This window comes from Emydura macquarii, unplaced genomic scaffold, assembly GCF_026122565.2.
Source record: "Emydura macquarii macquarii isolate MOO-44397 ecotype Brisbane River unplaced genomic scaffold, CSIRO-AGI_Emac_v2 contig_499, whole genome shotgun sequence".
Classification (NCBI taxonomy): Eukaryota; Metazoa; Chordata; order Testudines; family Chelidae; genus Emydura; species Emydura macquarii.
The window spans coordinates 15186737-15213465 of NW_027130636.1; the positions used below are offsets into that span (position 1 = coordinate 15186737).

The 26729-nt window shown below is 40.7% G+C and overlaps 1 protein-coding gene across 1 annotated transcript in view; it reads right to left on the reverse strand.

Annotated features, from left to right (window-relative positions):
- The window catches only part of SERPINE2 (serpin family E member 2), a 37784-nt gene that overhangs the window by 1535 nt on the left and 9520 nt on the right, over positions 1-26729 (reverse strand). The window contains exons 2-8 of the mRNA XM_067538982.1: positions 16297-16572; positions 12958-13185; positions 11866-12063; positions 6013-6211; positions 5773-5873; positions 3264-3350; positions 2424-2507 (exon numbers count right to left, since the gene is read on the reverse strand). Coding sequence (XP_067395083.1) covers positions 2424-2507; positions 3264-3350; positions 5773-5873; positions 6013-6211; positions 11866-12063; positions 12958-13185; positions 16297-16552 — 1153 coding nt within the window. The 5' untranslated portion in view covers positions 16553-16572. The remainder of the gene's footprint in view (positions 1-2423; positions 2508-3263; positions 3351-5772; positions 5874-6012; positions 6212-11865; positions 12064-12957; positions 13186-16296; positions 16573-26729) is intronic.

Sequence of the window (26729 nt, forward strand, 5' to 3'; positions counted from 1 at the left end):
TGTCTAATTTCAAGCCTAAACTTGTTGATGGCCAGTTTATATCCATTTATTCTTGTGTCCACATTGGCACTTAAATAACTCCTCCCCCTCCCTTTATTTATCCCTCTGATGTATTTATAGAGAGCAATCATATTTCTCCTCAGCCTTCTTTTGGTTAGGCTGAACAAGCCAAGCTCTTAGAGTCTCTTCTCATAAGGTAATTTTTTCCATTCCTCGGATCACCCTAGTAGCCCTTCGCTGCACCTGTGCCAGTTTGAATTCATTTTTATTAAACATGGGAAACCAGAATTGCACACAGAATTCCAGATGAGGTCTCATCAGTGCCTTGTATAATGGTACTAACACTTCCCTGCCTCTACTGGAAATACCTCGCCTGACGCATCCTAGGACTGCATTAGCCTTTTCCACAGCCTCATCACACTGGTAGCTCATAGTCTTCCTGTGATCAACCAATACACCCAGATCTTTCTCCTTCTCTATCGCTTCCAACGGATACTTCCCCAGTTTATAGCAAAAACTCTTATTGTTAGTCCCTAAATGCATGACCTTGCACTTTGCACTATTATATTTCATCCCATTTCTATTATTCCAGATTACAAGGTCATCTAAATAATTTTGTATGATATTCTGGTCCTCCTCTCAATTGGCCGTACCTCCCAACTTTGTGTCATCTGCAAAGAGAGGCGAAGAGAGGGAGGGAGGGAGGGAGAGAGACGGCTGCCACGCTCTGGCCAGGGCATCACTGTGCCCACGTGGCAGGGCTGGGAGGGGGAGCGCTGCAGCTGCCGCGCTCCAGCCAGGGTGTCCCGCCACTGGGCCCACGTTGTGGGAGAGGGGTGGGGCCAGGAGGGGAGAGCAGTTGCTGCGCTCCGGCCAAGGCACCCTGCCGCTGAGCCCACATTGTCTGGCTCCTTAATTTTTGGGCTGGCTCCTAGCTCCAAAATAAATTTGTCATGCCCTGCCTTAACTACTTTCTCTTTTAAAATTTGTTCCAAGATCTTGCATACAATTGAGGTCAAACTAACGGACCTGTAGTTTCCTGGATCATTTTTTCCCTCCTTTCTTTAAAAATAGGAACTATATTAGCAATTCTTCAGTCATAGGCTGACTCCTAAGTTTACAGATTCATTAAAAATCCTTGCTATTTGGCTTGCAATTTCATGTGCCAGTTCCTTTAAAATTCTTAGATGGAGATTATCTGGGCCCTCTGATTTAGTCTTATTAAGCTGTTTGAGTTTGACTTCCACCTCTCTAATCATCCCAATTATAAACCCATCTATTGAGGCCCTGCATCTAAACTTTCATCCACTCAAGATACTAGCTGGAACTCCCTTTACACTGTGCATCTACACTTAGTCATTTAGGCCTGGTCCAAATTAGTTTTCCTAAATCTGTTAACACTGGTGGCACTGAACTGGTGTTTACCAATGGTAGACGTTTTTTAAGAGTGTCCATAGTGCAAAGAAAGCTCCAGAATCACTACAGAGCAGTGCAATGTGCTCCCAATGTCTCAGATGTTGTACTAAGAACTGCACTGGTTTCTACAATACTACCAGGCAAACAGCAAGATAAGCATCAGTCAAACCATAGTCTAGGGCTGCAGATAAGAGCAGATAAGGTCGACTGCACAATCCTTGGCTAGTGTACTAGTTACATAAGAGCCTTCACTACCACATCTGAATCTGAAAGTCCTACCCGCAGAACGATGGTCCAGTGGTTTGGGCACGAGCCTGTGACTCTGGAGACCCAGATTTAATTCACTGCTCTGCCACACACTTTTGTGAAACTGTGGGGAAGCTACTCAGTCTCCTTCAAGGTATGTCTACACTGCCAAAAAGCATGTATTTAACTCGGGCTAAAATAGCAGTGAAGACAGCAACCCTGTTTTTAACTTGGTTAGCAGCTTGAGTTAAAGCCTGGGGTGAACTTGAGCTGCGAACCCATAGAGTTGCCATGTCTTCACTGCTATTTTAACTTGAGTTACTTAATCCAAGCAATAAGCACACTTTTTTTGATGTGTGTAGTGAAGACATACCTGAAGTCTCAATGGAGATAACAGCATTTCCTTACCTCACAGGGGTGTTGTGAATGTGAATACTCTAAAGCCTGTGAGGCACTCAAGATACATATATAGACTCCACTACCATAGTATAATACTTCAGGGTTACAGACACTCATTTTAATTTTGTGTATATGGATTCAGACCATCTCAAGTTGGTAGCTGATATTGTGCAGTAGGTTTTCCCGTTCTTCTGGTTTATTTTAAAAGGAGTTAAGAGCATAATGCAAAAGCATATTTTGTATTTGTTTCAGCAACACCTAATGAACAGCTTCAAGCTTTCCCACCTAGAAATTACAGTTTGCACCTAACCATTATACTGTACGCACTCAACTTGCATGCAAAATAATACAACATTGCTTACCTGTAGGATTATGCCGGATGAAAAATACAAATGGTCTGTCTACTATAAACCAAGGAGGGGATGACCTGGCTATTAAAATCGCAGCTTTCAAAGAAAGTGAAAGAAGAGAAAATTGGATGGCAAATTAAACAGTCAAACACCATCACACTATAAATGGTTGAAAAATGAGGCATCAAACAGGTTTATGACTTGCATTAGATATTTGCTTGTATCTTTAAGCATTCCACTTCACTATCATGTGTCAGCTTATCAACTGTTTTATATCACCAATGGCAGCATGGGTCAGCCTCATGTGGCCATTTTATCCAATACTATTTATTGCAAATGAGCCTTATGTTGCTTACCAGAAGCACACACTCCTTTAAATAACTGAAGGAGCTAATAATTAACATTAAAATTGAAGATTGTTCCCCTACAGGAAAACTCAGCTGCCTTCTTACAGGAGTGTTGCATCTTCTGTGCCTATGGAACAGCACAAAAAGGCATATTAGGAGCCAAAGGTCTGGCCACTAGATTTTAAACTTGATGCTGTTCTATAGCTAGCCAGTGGAGTAAAGAGACATGTTTACAATTTGTGGAAGGATATATTTTACTAATTGTGTATTGGCCCCAAATTTGCTTTATTTTTAAATACAACTCCACAAATACAAGTGCTACAAAACCAATTGTAAAATTCACTTGATTTTGTATTGTCCTTTCTGAGTAAGTATTTCTGCTGAAGTGATCATAATTCAATTGTTCACAAAAGGTTTCTTACTTCAAATGAAATCTAATTAATTTGTTTTACTGTAGTTGCTCTTAATTAAGGATTAAATTAAACCCACAGAGAGAACTTCTTACTTGTTGCTGCAGAAGCTTTGGTTCCATCTTCACTAACTTCAACTTTTGCTTTTTGCAAAATATGAGATACATGAAGGCTTTCTGTTCCTGTGTGACCAAAACAAAAACAGCACTAGTGTTAATATGCAGTTACATATTTGTTATACTGTATGTAAAGTTTGCTAGAGTAGTAAGTTTCTTGTAGCTGGCAGACCAACTGTATAGCAGAGCATGAGAAGGCTGCTATAATTCTTGCAAAGACTGAAATCATGCTGGAGGCAAAAAGACATTGTTCTATTGTTCTTAAGATGCAGTCAATGGATCCGACCATTACAGAAACAGCGACTGGACACTATTTTTTCCACCCAGCATCAGAGTGAATCTGATACGCTAGATTATGACACCAAGCAGAGAAAAACAAACAATATGCTATATGTAAAGGAATGGATTAGTGGGACAAGTTTGCGGACGACACTAAGCTGGGGGGAGTGGTAGATACCCTGCAAGGTAGGGATAGGATACAGAGTGACCTAAACAAACTGGAGGATTGGGCCAAAAGAAATCTAATGAGGTTCAACAAAGATAAGTGCAGAGTCCTCCACTTAGGAAGGAAGAATCCCATGCACAGCTATAGACTGGGGACCGACGAACTGGGCAGCAGCTCTGCAGAAAGGGACCTGGGGGTAACGGTGGATAAAAAGCTGGATATGAGTCAGCAGTGTGCCCTGGTTGTCAAGAAGGCCAATGGCATATTGGGCTGCATTAGGAGGGGCATTGCTAGCAGGTCACGGGAAGTGATTATTCCCCTCTATTCGGCATTGGTGAGGCCGCATTTAGAATAGTGTGTCCAGTTTTGGGCCCCCCAATACAAAAAGGATGTGGACAAGTTGGAGAGAGTCCAGCGGAGGGCAACCAAAATGATTAGGGGGCTGGAGCACAGGACTTATGAGGAGAGGCTGAGGGAACTGGGCTTGTTTAGTCTGCAAAAGAGAAGAGTGAGGGGGGATTTGATAGCGGCCTTTAACTACCTGAAAGGGGGTTCCAGGGAGGATGGGGCTAGGCTGTTCTCGGTGGTGGCAGATGACAGAACAAGGAGCAACGGTCTCAAGTTGCAGGGAGGGAGGTCTAGGTTGGACATTAGGAAAAAGTTTTTTACTAGGAGGGTGGTGAAGCACTGGAATGGGTTACCTAGGGAGGTGGTGGAATCTCCATCCTTAGAGGTTTTTAAGCTGCGGCTTGACAAAGCCCTGGTTGGGATGATATAGCAGAGGTTAGTCCTGCTTTGAGCAGGGGGTTGGACTAGATGACCTCCTGAGGTCCCTTCCAACTCTAATATTCTATGATTCTATGATTCTATGACTTCTGCATTACTGTTTCTTATATAATTGTTAGCATATCAGTTGTCAAAGTGAGAAGTATTAACACAGGCACAATGTTGCTATTTGTTATCACATACATTGGCCAAAGCACAGAAAGGGCGTGAATATGAAATTTAACACACTAAACAAGTCTATGGCGTTTGCCTATACATGCCATTGCAATGTTTGCACATGCATGTGTATATATTAAAACAAACACATGGTGATGGACAATGTCCAAAATTAGAATCTATGACTTTGGCCTTATTTAGTGATGCTGAAATCAGTAGCATAATTCATTCCCATCATTAAAAAAATTACTGATGCTACTTTAGATTCTATGCTTATTGGTGATTTAATAGTAAAACTGAAAATCTGTAATCTGAGAGAGTAATATTTTTCTTAAATACAGGAATTAAAGCAACAGGTAACCAGGAATACAATTTAAATTCATCCTGAATATCTTAAAAAACTGTTAAAGTAGAACACCTTGCTTCCAATAAAATAAAGGAACTTAATTTCTTATTTCAAGTGGAGAAGTGTATATGAAATATAAATGAGTTGTGCTAGCAAGCAAGGTCTTTTTGTTTTGGGGTTTTTTTTTGTTTTTTTGTTTTTTTAAAGTAGTAACGAATCAGAAGTCTCATGGCGACATAAAATTCACAGACACCTAATTTCATATGTTTTCTTTTAGAACTCAGTGCTCCATTGTCAGAAAGAGGAAAAAGTTTATGGATCAGTTATGCAGTTCAATTACTGTTCCATTTTTACTCAACATTACTATCAATTTGGTATACATCCTTCCTGCATCTCAAATCCATTTATGCTAAGTTTCAAAAACACACATTTTAAAAGAAAAAGTGCCTCAATCACACCTTCCATTATGGTCTCATCCAACATGATTTGTTTTTGTAAGCCAAAAGGAAAAAATACTTAAGTGTATGTATGACTGTTACTGTGAAAATTCCTCATGAGATTTTATTTGCTTCTCACAAGTCACAACACATGGTTAACTTTTTGTAATTAATTTAGAAGTTTGCATTTTGGTGAAAAAGTTTTATGGTGAGAAAAGTTTCAAAGCAGCAAGTTGTTTTAATAATTGCAATTGTAAAACAGTAGTTCTAGAAAACATGAACAAAAACCAGAACAAGGATTTAAACAAGAGAACCTACTTGTTATTTTTGCAAAGTTTGCTTTTGCCTGCTCAAACATATCTGTAATGCCAAGCACTTTCAGAGGCTCCTTTAAATCTGTTTCTGCTGCTGCTGTGAACCTGATTGAAGCATAAAAAATAGAAACGATATCAGAATTATGACTAAAAGTTGCTTTAAGTGATGAGAAGGGCTATAGAAAAATTCCTTATTTTCAGGCAGGGGGAAGAAGAGAAGAGACTAGAAGATATTAGTACTCACTTGGGTAAAATAACTTGTACTCTCTTTTGTATCATGGTTGTCATCCAGCTCTGTATTGTTTTTGTGCTGATGTGAGGAATGATCGCAGAGAGAGGGGTAGTGCTTTCTGTAGGCAGAGCAATCAACATACTGATACTTTCACCATGGTAAGGCAATTCAATTATGTTATACCACAAGTCATTTGGGGTACTTGTTGTGCCTAAGGAAAGAAAGAAAGATAAGCCATAAATATTATATTTTGACAAGCATTGCAGAAAGAACAAAAAAACCTACTCTGTAGAATCTCAGATTAGTTTCTACAAGTTACATGAATATAACTTTGTGGGTTGTTGGAGCTCCTTTGCTTCGGAGTCTTGTTAGCATCTAATGAAACAATAAAGGATTAGACACATCATGGAAGTAACAAGAAAAACTTCCAAAATAGAGCAAGAGATTCTTTTTGAAAAACAGATTCTCTTTTCCTCTAACAGCCATGGTAATCAGCTTACACTGGGGCTCAGAAATGGGTCTTTAACAGTCTCTGCCAATTGCCACACCATCTGCCTTTAAACCCCATTGAATCTTGGGCAGTTCTAAACAGTGAGTAAAAGAGCCTACTGCTACAGTTTACCTAGGAGACTCCCCTGGAAACAACAAGGGTAGGCAAGTAAAGGGGACAGGCAACTATAAGAACAGAAGGCAGCAGTAGAGAAGAGCTTAGGAACCTAGATCTTGTCCTGGAAAGGACTTCCAAAAGTTTGTAAGCACAACAGATTGTTGCAGCCATTGGCTATCTGTAATGTGCAGGACTTTACTGAGTGGGCAAAGAAACATGGGTCTCATCCAAAGGCCACTATGGTCAATAGGGATCTTTCCATTGACTTCAGTGGGTTTTGGATGAGACCCAGAAGATGTACTGGGTGCATCTTAACTCTTCATATATAATGTGACTGGTGACTGACTAAAGGGAAAGGGGGTAGGTAGATGGTATCTATGTGTTTCCTGAGTTATGAGGACTGGCTCATCTCTCCACAGCTCCCCTTCAGGGTAGAGGAGCAGTATGGACCTTGTCTGGACATATGTCATACTTTCATTTGCAGCCCATGGATGGGATAAAGGAAGGTTCTCTGAAGTAGACTTAGAGGTCCATATCAGCAGAGAGAACAGTGTTAATTCAAAACCCTAGTGTGTACCTGTATAGGAAGAAAAATTAATTAAAGTAGTGTTTCTAGATAACAGTAACATGATGGCATGATAGTATGGTAGAGTGCAGGCGGAACTGAACTACATAGACGTTGTGAAGACCCCTGCTCCAATCTATTAACATCATTTAAATTAAATCAAAATATTCAAGCAACACGTTTGCTGCCAAAGTTTTAAAAAAGTCAAACCACTGAACTAGTCAAAGTCACCAGCTAAGCATCTGGAACCAGAATCTGACGACATACTAAACCAGCTTTAGCAAGCAGTAGCCTCTTCTGCAGGTACAGAGAATATTTTATTCATTTCAGTTTATGCTATTAGTTCAGTTCATTGTCTAATTCATTCAAAGCTAAGAAAGCAACTGGATGTTGAAAAAACAGGAAAATCTATTTTCCTCTTCCAATCTATATATAAAACCTAGTTGTGTGAGGGCGAGGTCTACTAGTTCTAAAATCTTGAAGGCCATGGTGACCAAAACTAATCAGTTTAATTCACTAACTACATATAATACTTCCTTTGTTTAATAAATCAGTTTTAAGTACAAAACATATTTTTATACTTATTTTTCATGTGTATCCAGCACATTCAAGAGGTAGTTTTATTTATCTAAAACCAGTTTTCAAAAGCTGTTTAATTTAATTCCTATTTCTATCCAAATGCAGCTTGACATAAATCACAAGTAAAAAATTAATCTAGTAAACAGGAAATGTCATTCGCCACTTTCAAACACAAAAGTGTAAAAAATTAAGACTCTGAATAAGTTATGTTAAGCTATGATTGCTTAAATAAATATGTATGGATATATCCTAGTTAACAAGTAGTATTAACAAATTTAGAATCAAGGATATATTTAATCACAAACCAACATGTTTTAATAGTTACCAACCAATGATAGATAAGTAGCCTCTCTTTAAATCGTGACTAAAGTCAGTGATTTAAATCATATTTAAATTGACCCCTGCTGGAGAGAGGGTAAGTTTATGGTCAAGACAAGTGTTTCTCTGGTCAGTAAGCAGATCACAAGTAGGGATTGTAACCTAAAGCCCAGAGTGGAAATGGAGAGAATATAAACCCTATGGTATTTCAAGAGACTCTCTAGCCTATGGAGGTTGAGCAGGGTTTCAGGATTAAGCTTTGCACTGGAACCTTAAGAGTGAATTCCCTCCACCCCCAAATTTCCAGCATTCATTTTTGTTATTTTTAAAAGAAGAAAAATCGTATTAGTGTTTTAAAAGGCAGTTTTCAGTTTGGGAACATCCTAAAGAATTACTGGATTTTTTTTGTCCCATGATGCTACGTTAGCAGCAGTTTATTTTGGCTAGAAAAAAATCCAGTGGTGCAAACTACTGCTGCCAGTGATTGTGGTGCATGCTATAAAATAGATTTCAGTCAATGTCTTGAATAAAACTTTCCAGCATAAACACCACCTCCAAATTACGCTAGTATTCAAACTTCTGGTGGGAATCAACCAGAGACCATAATTACCATAACATGATCTAGTTAAAGATCCTAATTACATCAGCAGCAAACTGTTGGGAGAGGTTTCATACCACTTGGAAACAAAAACAAAACCAGCCTATCTTTTTGCTTGTTCTACTGTGGGATAGGAGGACATGAAACGAAGTACTATAAAAAGACTAACAGGGCTAATGAAAAGCACAACAGGCTTTTTTACCAGTTTGAAAAGAAAGTAGAGAGAGAAAAAAAATCTAGCTACTTCATGTATAAACTTTGCTGATTAAGATCCATTGGAGACAGAGTTAAGAGAAAATATATGGTCAAAAAGGCTAAGGCAGCTCCTTTCAAGCTAAGGGAGCTGAAAGCAGTTGTATATGTTCCAGTATACAATTTCTCTGGGAAATGGACTAACATCCTTATTTTTATTGTGAAAGGAGGATGTTAAATTAAGTTCATCACAAGCTTATTGGATAACAACATCTCTTCTCACAAAAGTAAGTAAGTAATAAAAAAGCACCCTGAAATGTATTCAAGAGTGAAGAGATTTGCACAAGTAGCTTCTATTGCTGGTTAAAGCATTACAGACAGAATGTGCCTCCAGCCAGCTCAGCTCAGACTAAAGTTCTCAAAAGACCCCTTTAACTATCAGTACACTAACTGGTGCTCTAAAAACATCATAGCTGTTAAGAGTTATGGATGGGATCATGGAGGATTTCAGCTAGCAGTCTATCTACAAATGTTCTGTGTCAGAGGACTGCATTGTGACCTGAAGATCCATTAGCAATCAGAGTCTTTCCTATCTCTAATTACTTGCATTTTATTTTGAAAGCTAAATATTTTCTTTACTTTTTCTGGAGACACACTGAAGGATGATAGACACTAATAAATAAGTTTGTTTCCTAATCAAAGATTCTTTTTTGAGACAGGGAATCCCTTATCTACTAAAATTCTTACTTTCATCAGCTGGGTGGGCAGCATGCTGCCTACATATCTAGCTGAAAAGCACTTATTTGTAAGACTATGAAGGAAACACTTCTGTGGTGTTATACTCTAGGCATTTTGATTCTGTTGAAACATTGTCTTGAATGGATAGTCCCTGTGAGTCCCTTTTTTCAGTGTTTTTAAGACAAGTGCCAAAAGCACAAGTTTCATTACAGCAGACTTAAGGAGTCCCTCAGATGAGAAAAGCTTGTCTAACTGTATAGACCACAACATGCTAGAGATTGATATTTGGGAAACAGCAGCAACATCTCACTATACTTCCCAATCTGCATGAAAATCCACATCTGCCAACCCAAATTAATAAGGGATTTCTGTACCAGAAAATTAACCTTGTTAGCAGAGCCCAGAAGCTTTAAGATTGCTTGCTTGAAATCAGCTCATTATAGAGACGGTGGAAGGGAGATAGCTTCTCTCTTTTTCCACCTGAACATTTCCACTTCTACATGAGAAATATGCTGTACTAAATAAAAACATTTTCTGTCTCATTATCTCATTTACATTAGACTTGCTGTTCTCAAACTAGAGGCCCGCAGACAGCCTGCTGATTTCATGTTGCCAACTTCCCCCATTTACAATGGCTAAATTACATTTAAAAACAGCAACATGGGTTATTTTCTCAATACTATGTTTCCATGCACACAGTTGCTGTAGTTGCCATAGGATGCTGTGATCTTCACAACTGCAAATGGATTGAAGATGTCTACAATATGTTTTTGCTCCTAAAATGCTATTCACACTACTAAAAAAAAAAAAAAAATCTGATAAACTCTACGTTCAACTACACTAAGATACCTAACCTGTTTCAGTTCTGCAATAAGATTCTTAACACTTTCCATCTAAAGATCTTGAAAATAATGGCCTTGATTCTAATCACAGTTATGACAGTGTAATAAAAGAGTAACTCCCTATTTACACCAGCATCAGCAAGATCAGAACCAGGCCTTATGAATTTTAGGGTAATTTAATAATTATAAGACAGACCTGACCATAGCGTGTGGTGGTCCTTTGGTGAAGTATAGATCCTAAATAGTTCAGTACAGGATTTTCATTCACACAGCTTAAGTTTTATCTATCTAAAATATTAATTATGTTTGCTTTAAGGTTTAAAGAATTTCAGGACAAATGGCCAAGATACAAAATAGTTTAATATTTTTAAACCAGAGAGTGACCTATTTATAAACTCCCATGTTGACTAAACTATCACATTTTTAACACGGATCATTTACGACAGAAAAAATGCAGGCAATAAATGTATGTTTGCCCTCTTGGCTAGACGGTGGTACATTCCTTTACCAGTAACTATTTTTTCAGATATATTTCTAAATGTATTCCTTTTAAAGCAAGTTACAAGTAGCACTTGTCCAATCTTAGAACACAGGCAGAAAACATGCAAGCTTTCTCATAAAAATTCTATCAATGCGTCGTGAGCCTGACCAGCTAAACCTGTTTCAGTACTGGAACTCTTGAGTAGAGGTTGCCAATCATGTGGGATTCTGTGTTGGTTTTGTGACAGGCACAAATAGAAATTAGGCTGAACCCAGTGAACTCCTTTTCACTTTCAATCTGATTTAGAATTTAAATGCAGTTCTCCAGAGGTAAACAACTAGTATACTAACCCTGTGCTACCCAGCCCCTTTCTTCAATGGTTATTGTCTGCAAACCAGTGTCCAGCTGTCTACTACTTTAGAATCTAAAGTGAATTTAAGCATGCTTTGTGTTGACTTATTATTGTCCGCCATTAAAGAACGAACTTGGTATTTTAATTTGTATTTGCTGATTTTCAAAACACATTCCTTGTCACAAATATATGGATAAAATGCAGTATAAAAACAAAGTAATTCTAAGTTTTTCTACTTAAATACGTTTTTGATTAAAGATAGAACGTGTCCTATTTTTTCTTAACTTTTTGGCCAAAGTTTTTTAATAGGAGCATCTGGAACGATGCACCTAAATAAAAGTCACCTGATTTTCAAAGGTGCTGACTCATTCGCAGTTCCCAATGCTTCATTCACATTGGGCAACAGTTTGAAAAGTCTGCCAACTTAAACAGTAGCTTCCAGCACCAATATCTATTCAAATGGGAATGCCATATCCCGTTCCCTCCCTCTCCTCAAATAATTTACCTTCTCTACCTATGTTTTGAAGGCAGTGCAGTGCAAAAAAAGTTTTGTGTTTTCATTTACAAGTTAAGAAACTAGCTCCTGAGCTTACCGCAGCGGAACAGAGACAACTGGGCCAGCATAGGTACTTGGTAAGTCTTCCCATCAAGTCCATTAAATGTGCGTTTCTTTGTATTTTCAGGTTGAAAACGTGATTTCCATAAACCTTTGAAATACACAGCATTTACCAGCACCAATCTGGTCAAAGCACCATCAAGAACGTCTGGAGATAAGAGATTATCAATCATACCTGAAAATAAAATAAAAAAGGAAGGAGGAAAATTTGAGCATTTTCTGTCACAATGTAAGTCAGCCGGTCATGAGGGAACAGAAGAGCAAATGTACTTTGTAATTCACTAGGTAGCATTCATTGTGAATTGGAGCAAAGATGGTTGCTAACTCCAGCCTGAAGAATTATAGCTGTGCTCATTTCAGGGCCTGCTGACATCTGGGGGGAGTTATTCTACTGAGTACAGTGGCAGCCGTATTAGGCACTTAGTCTACTCTGGCAACGGAATACCTATCACCCCTCTGAAAGTTGTGCTTACGCAGGCCCTTATTTAGCAACACTTGTGAAATGTTTAGTTTAGTAAACAAGTAAGGCTGAATCAGCCACAGCCCATTGACATACAACCTTAAAAGTATGGAAATGAAAAGTTAAGGGGAAAATTCTCTAGCACTTGTTGCCACCCATGCATTGCCTTCACCACAATCAATGACACATTTCAAGCATCCACAGGATGTCACTTTCATCTCCAGCAGATACTAAGATGCAATACAAATCCAAAACTCTTAAATTGTGCTGTAATGCAAAATCTGAACTCCGGTCTCAGCAATCTGTGGATAATTTTGAATAGTGGGAGTGTTGCCTAAGGTCAGAGTTAGCATTAGGTTTTGCACATTCTCTTTGTTTATGAAAATAACACCATTGCAATTAGCTTTATGGCAGTGACTCTTTAAGAACAATAGATAACATGCATCTCCAAGTAGTTAGATAACAAGATGCACCCAAGTTAATTTAGCCCTTGTATCTTTTTAGATGAGATGCAGTATCTTCCCATTACTTTTTAATTACTTTTCAACTTTAGTGTGTCTATAAAATAAGTGTTTAACATAGTTACACAAAAAATTCAACTTTACCTACCCCTTGTTTCGTTTTTCACCCACTGGTTAATGGAATCGCATGCTGCATTTTGGTCCTCAAAATCCACACTCTTGACATTGCATTGAAACACCTCTTTGTTTCTCGTAACAAAAGGCACTTCCATTTTAAAGCCACTCTTTGCAAACACTGCATTAGCAACTGTCACAATGTCTTTATTCTTCTTTGAGACTATGGCCTTGTTTATCTTCTTTAATACTTTACCAACTCCTAGTTAGAAATAACAGCAAGTTTAATTTAGAAAAGGAAAATCAAAAATATGTTTTAAAAGAGTTAACTTGTATCAGTAATTACTGACAACACACACACACACACACACACACACACACACACACACACACACACTAAAGTGATGGGGGGTAAAGAAAGAATGCCAATGCCATTGACAAAACATTCTTGAACACCCATCTGGGCAACAGGATCTCTCACTCATCAGAAGGACACTACTTGACAGTGAAGAATATGGTCCTTTGTCTAATCCTTGTACTGTACATCCAAATCCTAGTGTGGTATACTAATCAATAACTTTCTGGCATGGAAAATACAGTTAAAATATTTATGCTACAAACAATCTAAATAAATTGTCATCAATTACACTAGAGAGCAACAACAAAAGTTAGGCTGCAACTGACCCTATGTTGACATGTTTACAGTATTGCAACTTAACAATGATACTACAATGTTATAACACAATTATTCTGTGGGTATGAGTCCTCATCTTCCCAGCAGTCACAAGTGAATAAGGATGTTCATTCTGGCCACTCGGAGTAGTAGGAACATAGGCAAAGGAATGAAGGAAGTTTCCAAGAGGCAAAAGTCATGGAGGACGGAGGGACTAAGACTATAAACTGCAAAACTAAGGTTGTCATTTTTGATCCTTCCATTCCATTCAGTAAGGAATAGGGTGGAATATAAAAGAGTTTCCTGGAAACTGTGTGCTTATCAACAGAGACACCTTTGAAAAGTTTCTGGAACAACTTAAAATTAAATCTGAAGACTAGGTTATACTAGTTAAGGAAATTCAATATTAAACTCCAGAACCTCATTGGAAGTAGAGTATTTAACCAAAGATATAAAACATTAATAGATTGCAATACCCTCCATAAAAGTATCTTGTATATGACAGTGTGGTCTTCCAAGGAAAGTGTTATGACCATTAATGGGCTGTTTAGTTGCACACTAAACCACACTTAGAGCAGCACAGGAGAACCTCAGTTCTCTCAGTCATTAATGCTTTGTAAACAAGACACAAAAAAGGAACTGAGAAGGGAAAAAAGGAAACCAGATTCAAAATTGACCATTTTGGCTTCATACAGGATGGCCCTGCTGGTTATAATACTGTGAATCCTTTAATAGTGTAGATCACATGAAGTCAGTGTGTTTACTGTCTTCCACATACGGGCATATTCTTTTGGTGAGCATACCATAACAGAGGTTCTCAAACTGTATGTAGCCTGTGGACCACAGGTCGTCCACTGAGCATTTCCTGGTGATCTAGGAAAAGCTGGTACTGGCTCTCCCTCCTTACTTCAAGCTGCTAAACCGCATTAAAAGATAGCTAAAATGCTTTAAACACTTTCCTAGAATTACCTTTCCAAATAAGCTACTCTTGTAGCTGTCACAGGGTTATTAGGCAATCATGAACAAGAGAAGAGGTGGTCCATGAAAACATAAAAAAGACGGTGTTCCGTGCGAATCTTTATATTAAGGTGTGGGTCACACTACAGAAAAATTTGAGAACCTGTCTCATATGTCTAGGATTGTTAGACTAATTAGCAAATTCAGTTAGTTTCAATGCTTCAAAATTCTTGCAGATAGATATGTTTAGAAAACTCAAATGCGTTTAAATTGAAGTTTACCCAATAAAACAATTTAAATCTTCAAAGTTTGGGTATTTACTAAGTAACAATAAATCATTTAGCAGAAAACTGCATAGGATGGGACAGTGTGTTACAGGAAACAAACATCACTCATTCTTTATAGTTCTGAAAATGTACTCACCTTTTGGAAGGTTTCACATTTCATAAACACAGCTTCTTTAAGATTTTTTTTTAAGTGCCAGTGTTCTTTTTTATTGTTAAGCCTCACTAGCATGCTAAGTAAAGCAACAAGTACCCTCACTCTACCTTCTAGAGAAAAGGCACTGGCAGAGGAATAAAAGGGATTCATGCCAATGTCAGGAACAAAGACTGAAAGAAAGGGGTACTTGAATAGAAAGAAGGCCGTGGCAAGGCTAGAGAGTCTGGGATCTTGATAGAAGAAACAGAAGCAGAGCCAAAAAAGCATCAAAAGATCCAAAAGAGCACCCTCCAACTAAACGGACTCAAAGGTTTTTAAGAAAGTAAATATAAAAATATTTTATTGCTTAGTAAGTTCTGAAATCTTGAATTAAAGGCTGTAGTAGTACATCAGGGATAGAGGCGCTGCAATCTATCCATACTACGTTGGCACTGGACCTTAACTATGTGCTGCAGAGACTATAATCTCATTCATTTCTTGACCCCTCTGCTGAAACCACCAACAAAGATTGTATCCTGTGACAGTCCCAAAATACATGAGCCAGTGTGGCCCTAGGAGACCCAAATCTCCAGCAGCAATATGTTTTGGCACGGTCATGTGCTGTAACCTACACAGGGACCAGTGTGAACATAAAATAATTTTTCTGCTGCATCAGCCTTAATTGTAGATCAATAGCAGAGTTTTTAAATAGTTTGTAAGTCACTTCCTCATTAACTAGAGGCCAAGGACACACACCAATCTTCCTTCTAGTCACAGTACAAGCAAACTAAAGTAGGCAGGATCTCTTTGGAAATTCTGGAGTTTCTGGTGCTCCAAAGCATATCAGGACCAAATGTGTCCTTCAAGAGATGCTTAAGATGCAGGTAATGCCATGCAGCTGGACCAGGTAAACTGTATTGTTGTTGGGAGTGCTTGGAATGGGTGAAACTGATATGAGATCAATTGAGAGACCCAGATTATCCCCGTATCCATCCATTCTCTCTACATTAATAGTTTCTTGTCTATTTTCAAAAATAGGTCACCCCAAATAGCACCAAGTATAGTGTGAGAAGGGATGGAATTTGCATTTTCTACTAAACTGGCCCATAGTTATCTGGTAGCCTATATTGAAAGGATATTTTAAAAGCATATTTTACGATGTGCGGCCTTCTCTTAGTGATGACCCTTTCTTGCATCACAAGCCAGTTTTAGTAAATAATGTAGCACAATTTGAAAAAACCTCCCATTAAAATATATTTCCCTTCTAGCCTTAAAAGTTTATTACTTTCTAAAAAACCTGCATAACAACAGATAAGCACTGACCATTTACATTGTATCTCATGACAGTTGTCAGCTGCTTTTTTGTCTTGCCATCAGCACCCAGCTGAAGTATTCCCAGTACTGATGCAATCCCATGTGGAGAAAGCACAATATTCTCTTGAGGTCTAGCTTTGACTATCTGATTGAAGACTTGTATTCCAATGTCAGAGCCAAGTTCCTCAAGAGATAAAGGATTGAACTGGGACCACACAGTTGTTAAAGTCACAGTGGTGAAAAGGAGATGGAAGTGCCAGTTCATGATTTCTAAACAGAAATAACCTAAAGGAGACAAAAAAAGAATAATGTTAAAGACCAGCTTTCATGAGCATAAGAATTCTCTGCTACATTTAATGTTACATGTTAACATTAGCTAAATGCAGTGTAGTTATCCTGGGACTGACCCGTTACATTAGAGAGACAAGGTGGGGCATGTGATATCTTTTATTAGACCAACCTTATTAGACACAAGCTTTCTAGCTACACCTAGCTCTTCTTCAGGTCTCTTAAAAGTCACTAGTTACCTGGTTTACAGAAGACAAATTGCAAAAATCATTACATACAGTCAATTAAAACTTAGATAGAGCTTGTGCATGTAGTATACAAACTAAGAGTGGCTTCCCTCCTTCTCCCTTTTAAGATCCTTGCATTTGTTGTTTTCCCTGAGAGCACTCATTGTACAACTCATTCAAATATACATTGATTTTCAGTGCAATTCTGACACTGTCCCAAATCAGCATTGTCCTGAAATGTACATTAGGGCAAAGGGATTACAAAGTGGGTGTAAAACTCTACAAGGACAAAATGGTAACAGTTTGCACCCATCTTGCATGACTGTAAATGATTGGACAAGGTGCAAAGCAACAATGAACAATGATTTAGTAGTGTACTTGAACTCTGCTAAAAGCTTGGAAATGGCAGAACTGGAAATGTTGTATTTGTCTTGGCAACAGCATGGCTCAGGGGACAATAATTCAATCATGTTTTGCTCCTGTAGTGTGGAGTGAACTAAGGCACAATTTAAATGCACCCAAGAATAGCCACGATCCAACCTCGTTCTCCAGCATAATTGCATTTGTAGTGTAGCTGTATCCAGAGAGAACTTCATGGGTCTTGGTTTATGAAGTTATCTAGAAAAGGAATTCAGATTCGGTATATAATGCATGCATGCCTGTTGCAGCCCTTAGTTTGGAGAAGAGTTAACTTTTTCCTTTTAGGATTTGGAGAACTGTTAACCTATGTTCATTTTAACCTTCTTACCGATCAACCCAAAGTGGTGGCTCTTTACACATTGCATTTAATTTTTTTCTAAAAAAATTTTTTATAGCCATTCTTAAGAAGGATTGATGTATAAGCTACTGTTAGTTTGCAAAAAGGTGATCTGGAGCTCTCTGAGCATACTTCAGACTACACTGGATTTGAACAGTAGCAGCTGATCACAGTTTTTAAGGGGTACTACAGAGGTAACTGAGATCCTATCTATCTATATCACAATACAATCATGTTACTTACAACACAGTTGATAGCAAGATTTTAGTAGTTTCCTTGACCAGTACAGGTAAGATTTTTTTCTCCTTGTCCTCCCTCCCTTGAGAACTATGATATAGGCTAGAGCTGGACCAACTATGGGAAAAATTATTCAAACAATCAGTTGAACTAGAAGCTGAATTTCAATCCATCATGTTGACTATTAGTTTTGTTTTTGAAAATTATTTTTAGTAGAGATTATTTGTACTAATATATTTGTAAACAAACTTCAGTTTCAAATTTTGTTTCTATCTTCGAGTGATTGCTCACATCCATTCCAATATAGGTGTGCACGCCCACAGTGAACGGTTCCCGGAACTTTTTTCCCCTTAGCAGACCACGTAGGGCCGGCTCTGGTGCCCCCTGGAGTGCCGCGCCCATGCCGCAGCACATGAGGCACTACTGGCCCTACGTCCCCTCCGTCTAAGTGCCATTCCCCTTCTTTGATCTCTTTGTTAATCAAAGTTCCTAGTTAGTTTAAGTAGTTAAGTGTTGTAGCTTAGGAAGAAGTCCCTGATGGACTTAAGGTGTCCAAGCAGGCGGCAAAAGTGCTAGTAGGGGGTACAGTCCGTGCCTTGGCACAGTCTGAGGCCCATGAACACCACTCCTCGGTTGAGGAGTTGGACCCCGTGGAGACACCCTCTTACGAGTGCACCCCTTCGGCAAGGGGAGCACCCGCAAGACTTGCCTCAGTAATCCTATTACCCCTTCCCGGACGAGGCAGTCTCCGGGGGGCCACATGGCATCCCTGAAAGATTTCAGGAGTTGCCCAATAGCAGAGCCCCTACTTTGAGGTGGGCTTCCGCCATCCTGCATGGAGGAATCACGCTGGCTAAGGCAGCGCTCCAAACGTCAAACGACGCTGCTGCCACAGCGGGTAGGGCCATAGCCCCTACAAGTTCCATGAGGAAGTGCTCATGGCTGCTCCATCAGGCCCATCCAGGAGGTGCAGCAATCTATCCAGAATGCCTGGATCCAGGAGACTAGTATGCCGCCCTCACCCTACAAGGACGCATACTTTCATGGGTCCATCCTCCGGAGCCAACAGGGGCTGGCTCTTACTACCAATTTACAGCCTGCCCCTTGGCCTATCTTCGGCTCCAAGGGTGTTCACAACTTGCATGGTGGTAATGGCGGCCCACCTCAGGCGAAAGGGTGTGCAAATCTTTCCCTTCCTGGTTGATTGGTTGATGGGGGTAGGTCCAGGTTCCCAGTGCAGGTCAGCGCAACTTACACTGCTCCACGTGCAGCAGGCTGGGTCTGCTCATAAACGAACAGATGTCCACTGATCCCAGTGAAACGCATAGCGTTCCTTGGGGCAACCCTGGACGCTCCCCAGGCCAGAACCTTCCTGCGTCAGCCATGTTTTTAGGTGCTGGTCTCTATCATCTCCCAGCTGCACCGATATTCCACGACAACAGCCAGGCACTGCCTACTGCTGTTAGGCCACATGCCAGCCTGCACATACATAGTGAGGCTAGCTCACCTGAGGCACAGGCCGCTTCAGGCATGGTTGGCCTCGGTATATGTGCCAAGCAAACACCCACTGAACTGGGTGGTCCAGTTCCCCACCTGCCCTAGCCTCCCTGGACTAGTGGAGATTCCCCAGGGCAGTAGGGAAGGGCATTCCCTTCACAGAACTGATCCCGTCGGTCACTTTAAGTTCCAACGGCTTGTATGTGGGATGGGAGCCCACATGGGTACCAACCTGAGCACTCAGGGGCTCTGGTCGGTGGAGGAAAAGTGCTTGCAGGTCTCCATGGAGGAGCTGAGAGCCATTTGCCTAGCATGCAGGCTGTTCCTCCGATCCCTGACAGGCAGAATGGTGCAGGCACTGCCGGACAACACTGCAGCCATTTCACATGAAGAGGCAGGGAGGGGTGCCCTCCCAGCCTCTCTGCGAGGAAACTACCTGTCTGTGGGGCTTTGTCATGAGGCACGACTCTGCTGGGGTGCATCTCACCTCCTGGGGGTGAAGAGCAACGAGGCGGATCGCCTCAACAGGTTGTTTCTACCCCACCACGACTGGTCGCTGCACTCAGGGATAGTGACTGCAATCCTCCAGAAGTGGGCTGTCCCCCAACCGGATCTGTTCGTGTCGGTTGGGAATGTGCAGTGCCAAGGCTCGGCTTGCGCCGGGGTCTTGAGACTGGGTTGCTTTCAGATACGTTCCTCAGTAATGGGACAGGGACCCTCAGGTATGCGTTCCCGCCCACTCCACTCCTGCCAAAGGTCTTACTGAACATAAACAGGGGCAGGGCGGATGTCATATTCACTGTTCAGGCCTGACCGAGCCAGTGCTAGCTCAGCATGCTGCTGGACCTTTCGTTCGCCCCACCCATGGGGCTCCCGAGGCAGCATGACCATCTCTCCCAGGACCACAGTGGCCTGTTGCACCCAGTCCTGGATTCCCTGCAGCTCACGACCTGGAGTTTCTGTGGCTCACGGAGGTAGGGGAGCCTGCTCGGTGCAGGTCCCACCACTCCTGCTGGGCAGCAGGGACCCTTCTACACAGGTCATGTATCAAGCTAAGTGGACATGGTTTACCTCTTGGGCAGAGTCCCGGGGCATTCCGCCAGCCTCTTGCCTCTGCAGGCGACCCTGGAGTGCTCTGGGGTCTGGTGCGGGCCTCGTTGACGGTCCACTTAGCAGCTATTTTGGCCTTCCATTACCCGCTAGCGGGGAGATCCCTGTTCTCCTATGCCACGTTGGTCAGGTTACTCAAGGGGGTGGAGAGGCGGTACCCGCAGGTCCGCAACCCGGTACTTCCCGGGGACATCAGCCTGGTCCTCTCGAGACTCATAGGGGCCTCCCCTTTGGAACCCATGGCTTCACGCCCTCTGCCGCGCTTCATGGACGGTAGCCTTCCGGGCGGCCATTACCTCAGCTTGGGGGGGTCTCCAAACTTAAGTCTTTGACCTCAGAGGCCCCTCATACACTATTCTATACGGATAAACTGCAGTGGAGGCCATGCCCGGCCTCCTAGCCTGGGTTGGTTTCCGAACCTCATTGTAACCACGACTGATCTCTCCCTGTGTTTCCCAAACCGCTCGGTCCGGGTTTGGAGATGACATTCACTAGACGCGAGACGAGTCCTGGCCTGTTACATCGAAGACACGTCCGTTCCAGAAATTGGCGCAGCTCCTCGCCGCGGGTGGGGGACTGGATGAAAGGATCACATTTCCACGTGGATCACATCCTGCATCAAGTGCTGCTAGGAGCAGGTGAATGTGCCACTGCCAGGTGTCATCACAGCACATTCACCTAGAGCTAAGGCCTCATCTGTGGCTTTTCTGGAGAGAGTGCCCCTGCAGGACATCTGCAAAGCAGCAGCCTGGTTGTCGGTCCACACCTTCACGTCCCACTACGCCATCGTTCAGTAGGCGAGAGAGGACGTAGGATTCGGCAGATCCATGCTGAGGGCAGCTCACCGGTAACTCCTACTCACCTCTGAGGTATGGCTATTTAATCACCTATATTGGAATGGATATGAGCAATCACTCGAAGATAGAAAACAGGGTTACTTACCAGTAACTGTTGTTCTTCGAGATGTGTTGCTCATATCCATTCCACACCCACCCCCTGTCCCCACTGTTGAAGTTGGTAGAAAGAAGGGACTGAGGGGGCATAGGGCCGGCAGTGCCTCATGTGCTGCGGCATGGGCGCGGCACTCCAGGGGGCACCAGAGCCAGCCCTACGGGGTCTGCTAAGGGGAAAAAAGTTCCGTGAACCGTGCACTGTGGGCGTGCATACACCTATATTGGAATGGATATGAGCAACACATCTCGAAGAACAACAGTTACTGGTAAGTAACCCTGTTTTTTGGCAGATGAGGAAGTAATAGATTTCCTCCTTTTCAAAGTTTGTCCACAGCAAGAGGGAGGAAGAGGAATGGTGAAGGTGGAGTTTCTTTGAGGTAAGTCACTATGTCCTGCCATCTGTAGGCAAGCCAAGTTATGACAATGAAACTATGCTGGTAATGCCTGTGTTAAAAGCTGCCTCCTGGCTTAGGTGTGTCTTTTTGACTGCGCTGAATAGCCATGTGACAAAACAGGAACCCAGTAAATGCAGTCAGTAGATAGATGAAATGGTGCTGTAAATGGAACAAGACTAAGTGTCTGAACAACAATGAACAGTACTGCCAAAACCCTGAACAAAACCCTTTGCATATCACATTTAAACAATATTAACAGGATATTGAATTATACCCTTTGCAGGACTAGGTGAATACTCCAATCAGAGGCAATTAAATAAACAAGATATGGATATTACTGCAATTTGCATAGCTTGGGACCATCTATGTACATACCATATGAAATTACTCTTAAGTCAGATCCTAGAACTAACTATATAATAAGTATTTTTTTTAAAAAAGACAACTGTGTGTCAGGCAAGGCCTGACTCTTCGGCCCTGCTAAAGAAAGAATTAAAAATATTCTAGAAATTCCCCAACCCTGTCAGCCTAGCTCCTCCCAGCTCCAAAAACTGCTCCAATCCTATGAGAGAAGTAAGAGATTAGGGTGGGTATAGTGAAATCCCTGTTTTCTGTACTCATCCAGTCAGGGAACAGAGACAATACCATGTGACTAAAATGACCAGTCTCGGTAGATATGACATAAGAACAGTTCAAAATCAGTCCATATGCTGAAATACATTCATATAGTCTAGACAAAGCATATTGATTTACTTAATTAGTCTATACAAATTCAAAGTACCATTCAAATTTAATCTAGTTGGAAGTTAAGGTACTGTACATTTAAAGATTAACTGTAAGAACAGCTATGTGGTATGTATGCCAAGCCTTTCTATGATTTTTTTTTTTAGCAGTAAACCATCCCCACAGCAGCAAGGAACAAGTCTGGCAGCCAAGTATCTTCAGACGAGGTAGACAGCAGTAATGAACAAGCAAATTAGGGCTCCCTTCTTTCTTCCTTTTTATTAGTCAAGGCCTTTATTGCAGCTACAGGCCATCTGGACATATATAAACAGTGGATGGCAAACATAATAAATCAGTTGTGTTGAAAAGAAATAAACCCAGTTAAAATTTCCATCCTCACTGCCATTTAACGCTAAATATATCCTTCCGAAAAGAACTGTGAAGGGCAACTATTAAAGGAGTCAGATAATTGGAGAATGACTTTTCTAGCCTATTGTATATTTGCCATGATGTAGTAATTTATAACACAAGGGGAAAAAAAATCCCACTCTCCATTTAAATCCACATGAACTACTGACAGGAGGATTGGGCCCTTCAAAGATGAGCTACGGAGTTAAGGCTATGAGAGTTTTGTTTGAATAAGGACTACACATCAGGCCCAAAAGGAATTCCTGAGGGAGCCTGAAGCTGCTTATTTCTTATCAAAGCGCCATCTATTCTGCTACCTTACAATTTAAATTCTTATGTCAGTTGTACTACAAACTTTTGCCAACATATCAGATATTTTATTTCCAGTCAATATTTTTACAAAGCTTGAATGCCTGAAGCTAAAGACAGAAGTTTTACTTTTGCTGCTAATCCTCTATCCAGTCCTGCAGAAAAAATGCTCAACAAAAACTTGTAAATATTGATTGAGAGTTTGGCTGTGCTGCACAGAACAACTGTTCCTCCAAAGCAGTAAGACCAGAATCTAGCAGCATGGTGAAGCCAGGCAGAGCAGGATGAATTCATTTCACAGGATGAATTAATCAGGAATATGCTGCGAAAGTTGCTAGTAACAGTTATTGTCACGCTGGCTGGATTGGAGGGGGGAAGCATTTATGATATTGTTTGACATCAGTGTGTCAAAATCATAATAATTCATGTGAGATGTGCCATGTCACGTACTGTTAGAAAGGCTATAATGTGCTAAGTCAGATGAGGATGTTTATGTTCATGTGTTATATGTGTAATGGAAGTTATGGATATGTTTGGTATACCAGTATTTCAAATTGTGCTGTCTGAGTGGCATCTCAGACAGGATGGCTACAGAACAATAGCCTGCTCAATGGCCCATTAAGACATTCCCAGTTGCAAGGGGCCCAGGGGAAGAAGCCAGCCCTGATGAGTCACCAGGACTTGCTCATGTGACTCTGGACTCCATTTTGGTTCCTGTGAAATTCCACAAGCAGCATGGCAAGGGCCAGAGGATATATAAGGCAGAAGCTTTGTAGTCCATTTTGTCTTCAGTCAAGTAACAACAGATGGATAGAGATAGATGGGGCAGCATGAGGATAACATTTACCTACTTCATGGGGGAATTGTGAGGATAAATGTATTAAAAGATTATGAGGCTCCCATTACTATGGTAATAGCAGCCACATAAGTACCTCAAAGAGATAAAATGGTGTATTTATAAAAAACATTAAAAATAAAGTGGAAAAAATCTTTTGAGAAGAGGATTTAGCCAGTTTGGATTATATCACAGTCTTGAGTCATAAAACTCAGTTACATGCGAAAGGAAGAGGGTTCAATTTCAATACTGAAAGGGAGTTTAGTGAATACATCCCTCTTCCTCCTCCCCACCTCTGTCCTCCAAAAGCAAGAAGCTACTTAAAACACTCAGTGGGGGGCTGGAAAATTAGGTCAGCTGGAAAAAACATTTCATTGAACATCAAATAGGATGGAAATTAAGGAAATTTGCAGTAGATCCTCAGCTGGTACAAGTTGTCATAACTCAGTTAATTTCACCGGAGTGACGAAAATTTATGTAAACAGAGGATCTGCCCATCATATACTGGGAAACATGTAACTGTTCAATCTTTGACCCAACAGATTTAGAAATTTAAGTTAAATATACAGAGAAATTAAATCGCGTGTTTCTTAATGAACCACACCCATACCAAGCACACTAGGTGTTTATTTCCATAATTCTACACCTTAGGGTTCAGAGATATCTTCTGTTCTTGTGGTTACAGAAACCTGGATTCTAGTTTCATCTCTGTCACTTAAGCTCTATGCCAATTTCCTAATTTATAAAATGGGAGTGACTTCCCTACCCCCAAGAAGCCGTAATGCTAAATTAATTGTACAGTGGACTGAGATCCTCAGCTGGAGGATTCTACAAATGCAAATACTATTGCCGTGAAAGAAGCCCAAACTCGGTACCACGCCAGGGTTTGACTGATACAAAGGAGGGTCCTGCAAGAGACGGAGATCATTTTTCTGGCTGAAGGTGGTGCAAGTTAAACAACATTTAGTACGATCTGCTGACTTGATTGCTAGTTCTTTTAAAATATTTGAGACTGTTTGAAAGAGTGCTATCTTAGCATAGTTGTGTAAAGGTATTACTTCTGTTGCGTTTTCTTTTGCATATTTTAGAGTAACCTTGCAAGTTGTATTCCATCCTAAACTTCTAAGACAACAGTGATTTGGCACACCTCTTGCATATTCTATACGTGATAAGCAAAAGAATGTTGGTTAGTCAGGATCTACTGCACAAGCAGTTCTGATAGTAGCTTTGTACAACCTCATCTATCTGAGACCTGTGATAAGCAGGACAAATGATTTGCAGCTACAGTACTGACATGCCCTTTCAAGTCTTGACCAAGAGAAGCCAGTGTACATACAGGTATTCTAAGAAAGGTGCTATCAACATTTTCTTTCAGTTTCACTTGTTAGAGCAGATCTGCCAACATAAAAGGTGACTTTTTATACACTTTATGACCATACCACTCAACATGGAAAGCTTCTAATCATTGGTGGATTTTTAGAGCCATTATCTAAGGGCTGAGAGCATAATTTATCTTTGTTTGGGATGTAACCCAGGAGTCAAATATTTTATCTCCAGAGATAAAAGGCTAACAGATTAGTGTTCTGTGAAACTTTCTGTAATACTGAATTGACAGACAATTTAAGTGTCAAATTCTGTGCCCAATAACACCAGAGTAAATGCAGACTAACTTCAGTGATAGCAGAACGTTTATACTCAGAGAAGCCTCAAACATCAGGCTGCAGTGGGAGGATGGCTGCTACTGAACTATATTGCCAATTTCACTAAAGTAATCAACTGTACCAGCACCATCCCATAGGACTTACAACTGTCACAAACACTGCTGGCATGATGTACATAAGGATTAACTAATTAGCTTCTAGACAGCTCAGTGTTTTAAGATGACCTGCCAATGTAAACAATAAAACAAAGAGCACAAGCACAATTTTTTTATGTACAAAAGACAGCCTGAAATATTCCCTCAAACCTCCGTTAAAAACAAATGAAGGACCAGGAAATCAAATATGGTCCTTCCTGGTTTTGCTGACTGAGATGTGTAATGTTGCTTATTAGCCCTTGAATAAATAACATATATATGTTAAAAAATTTTAAAAGCACCACATAAAGCAATTGTAAACAGTCTCCTTTTAATTAATCTGGTTATCTTGTATGTCATAACTGATGACTTAATCCTACCAGTTTTCCATAGCCTCCAGGAAAGGCAAGACCTGAATTTCTAGTGTAAACAAAAGTCCACACACCTTGCAAGACTTCATGCATCATAAAAAAAACCAGAAGCACAAACCTCCTCTCATATCTCCTCAGATCCTCTTTAATTAGACCCAAAAAAGGTATTACTTGGTTCAAAACCCATCCTTAAATTAATCCTCCCATTTCAACACTCTGCATCACTTAATGAAAACTGAAAGTAAATTGGTATGTCAGATTAACCAACCCCAGAAGTGACCACATGAATGCTCACCAGGAAATAGTTGTGATTTGATGAAAAATTGTTCATTTTAAATCTAACTATATCTTGACTTTTACGTAAGCTCATGGTAGAGACCAAGCACAGGTCAAGAACCAAAAAGTCTGGCAACCACACCGTTTCCTTGAGTCAACAGAGCCCAACCATATACGTGACAGAACAAGCTACTGAAGCACCATAACGTCATTCAGGCAGGAAGTCTGACACAGTGGTCAGAAAAATCATAGCTTTTATTT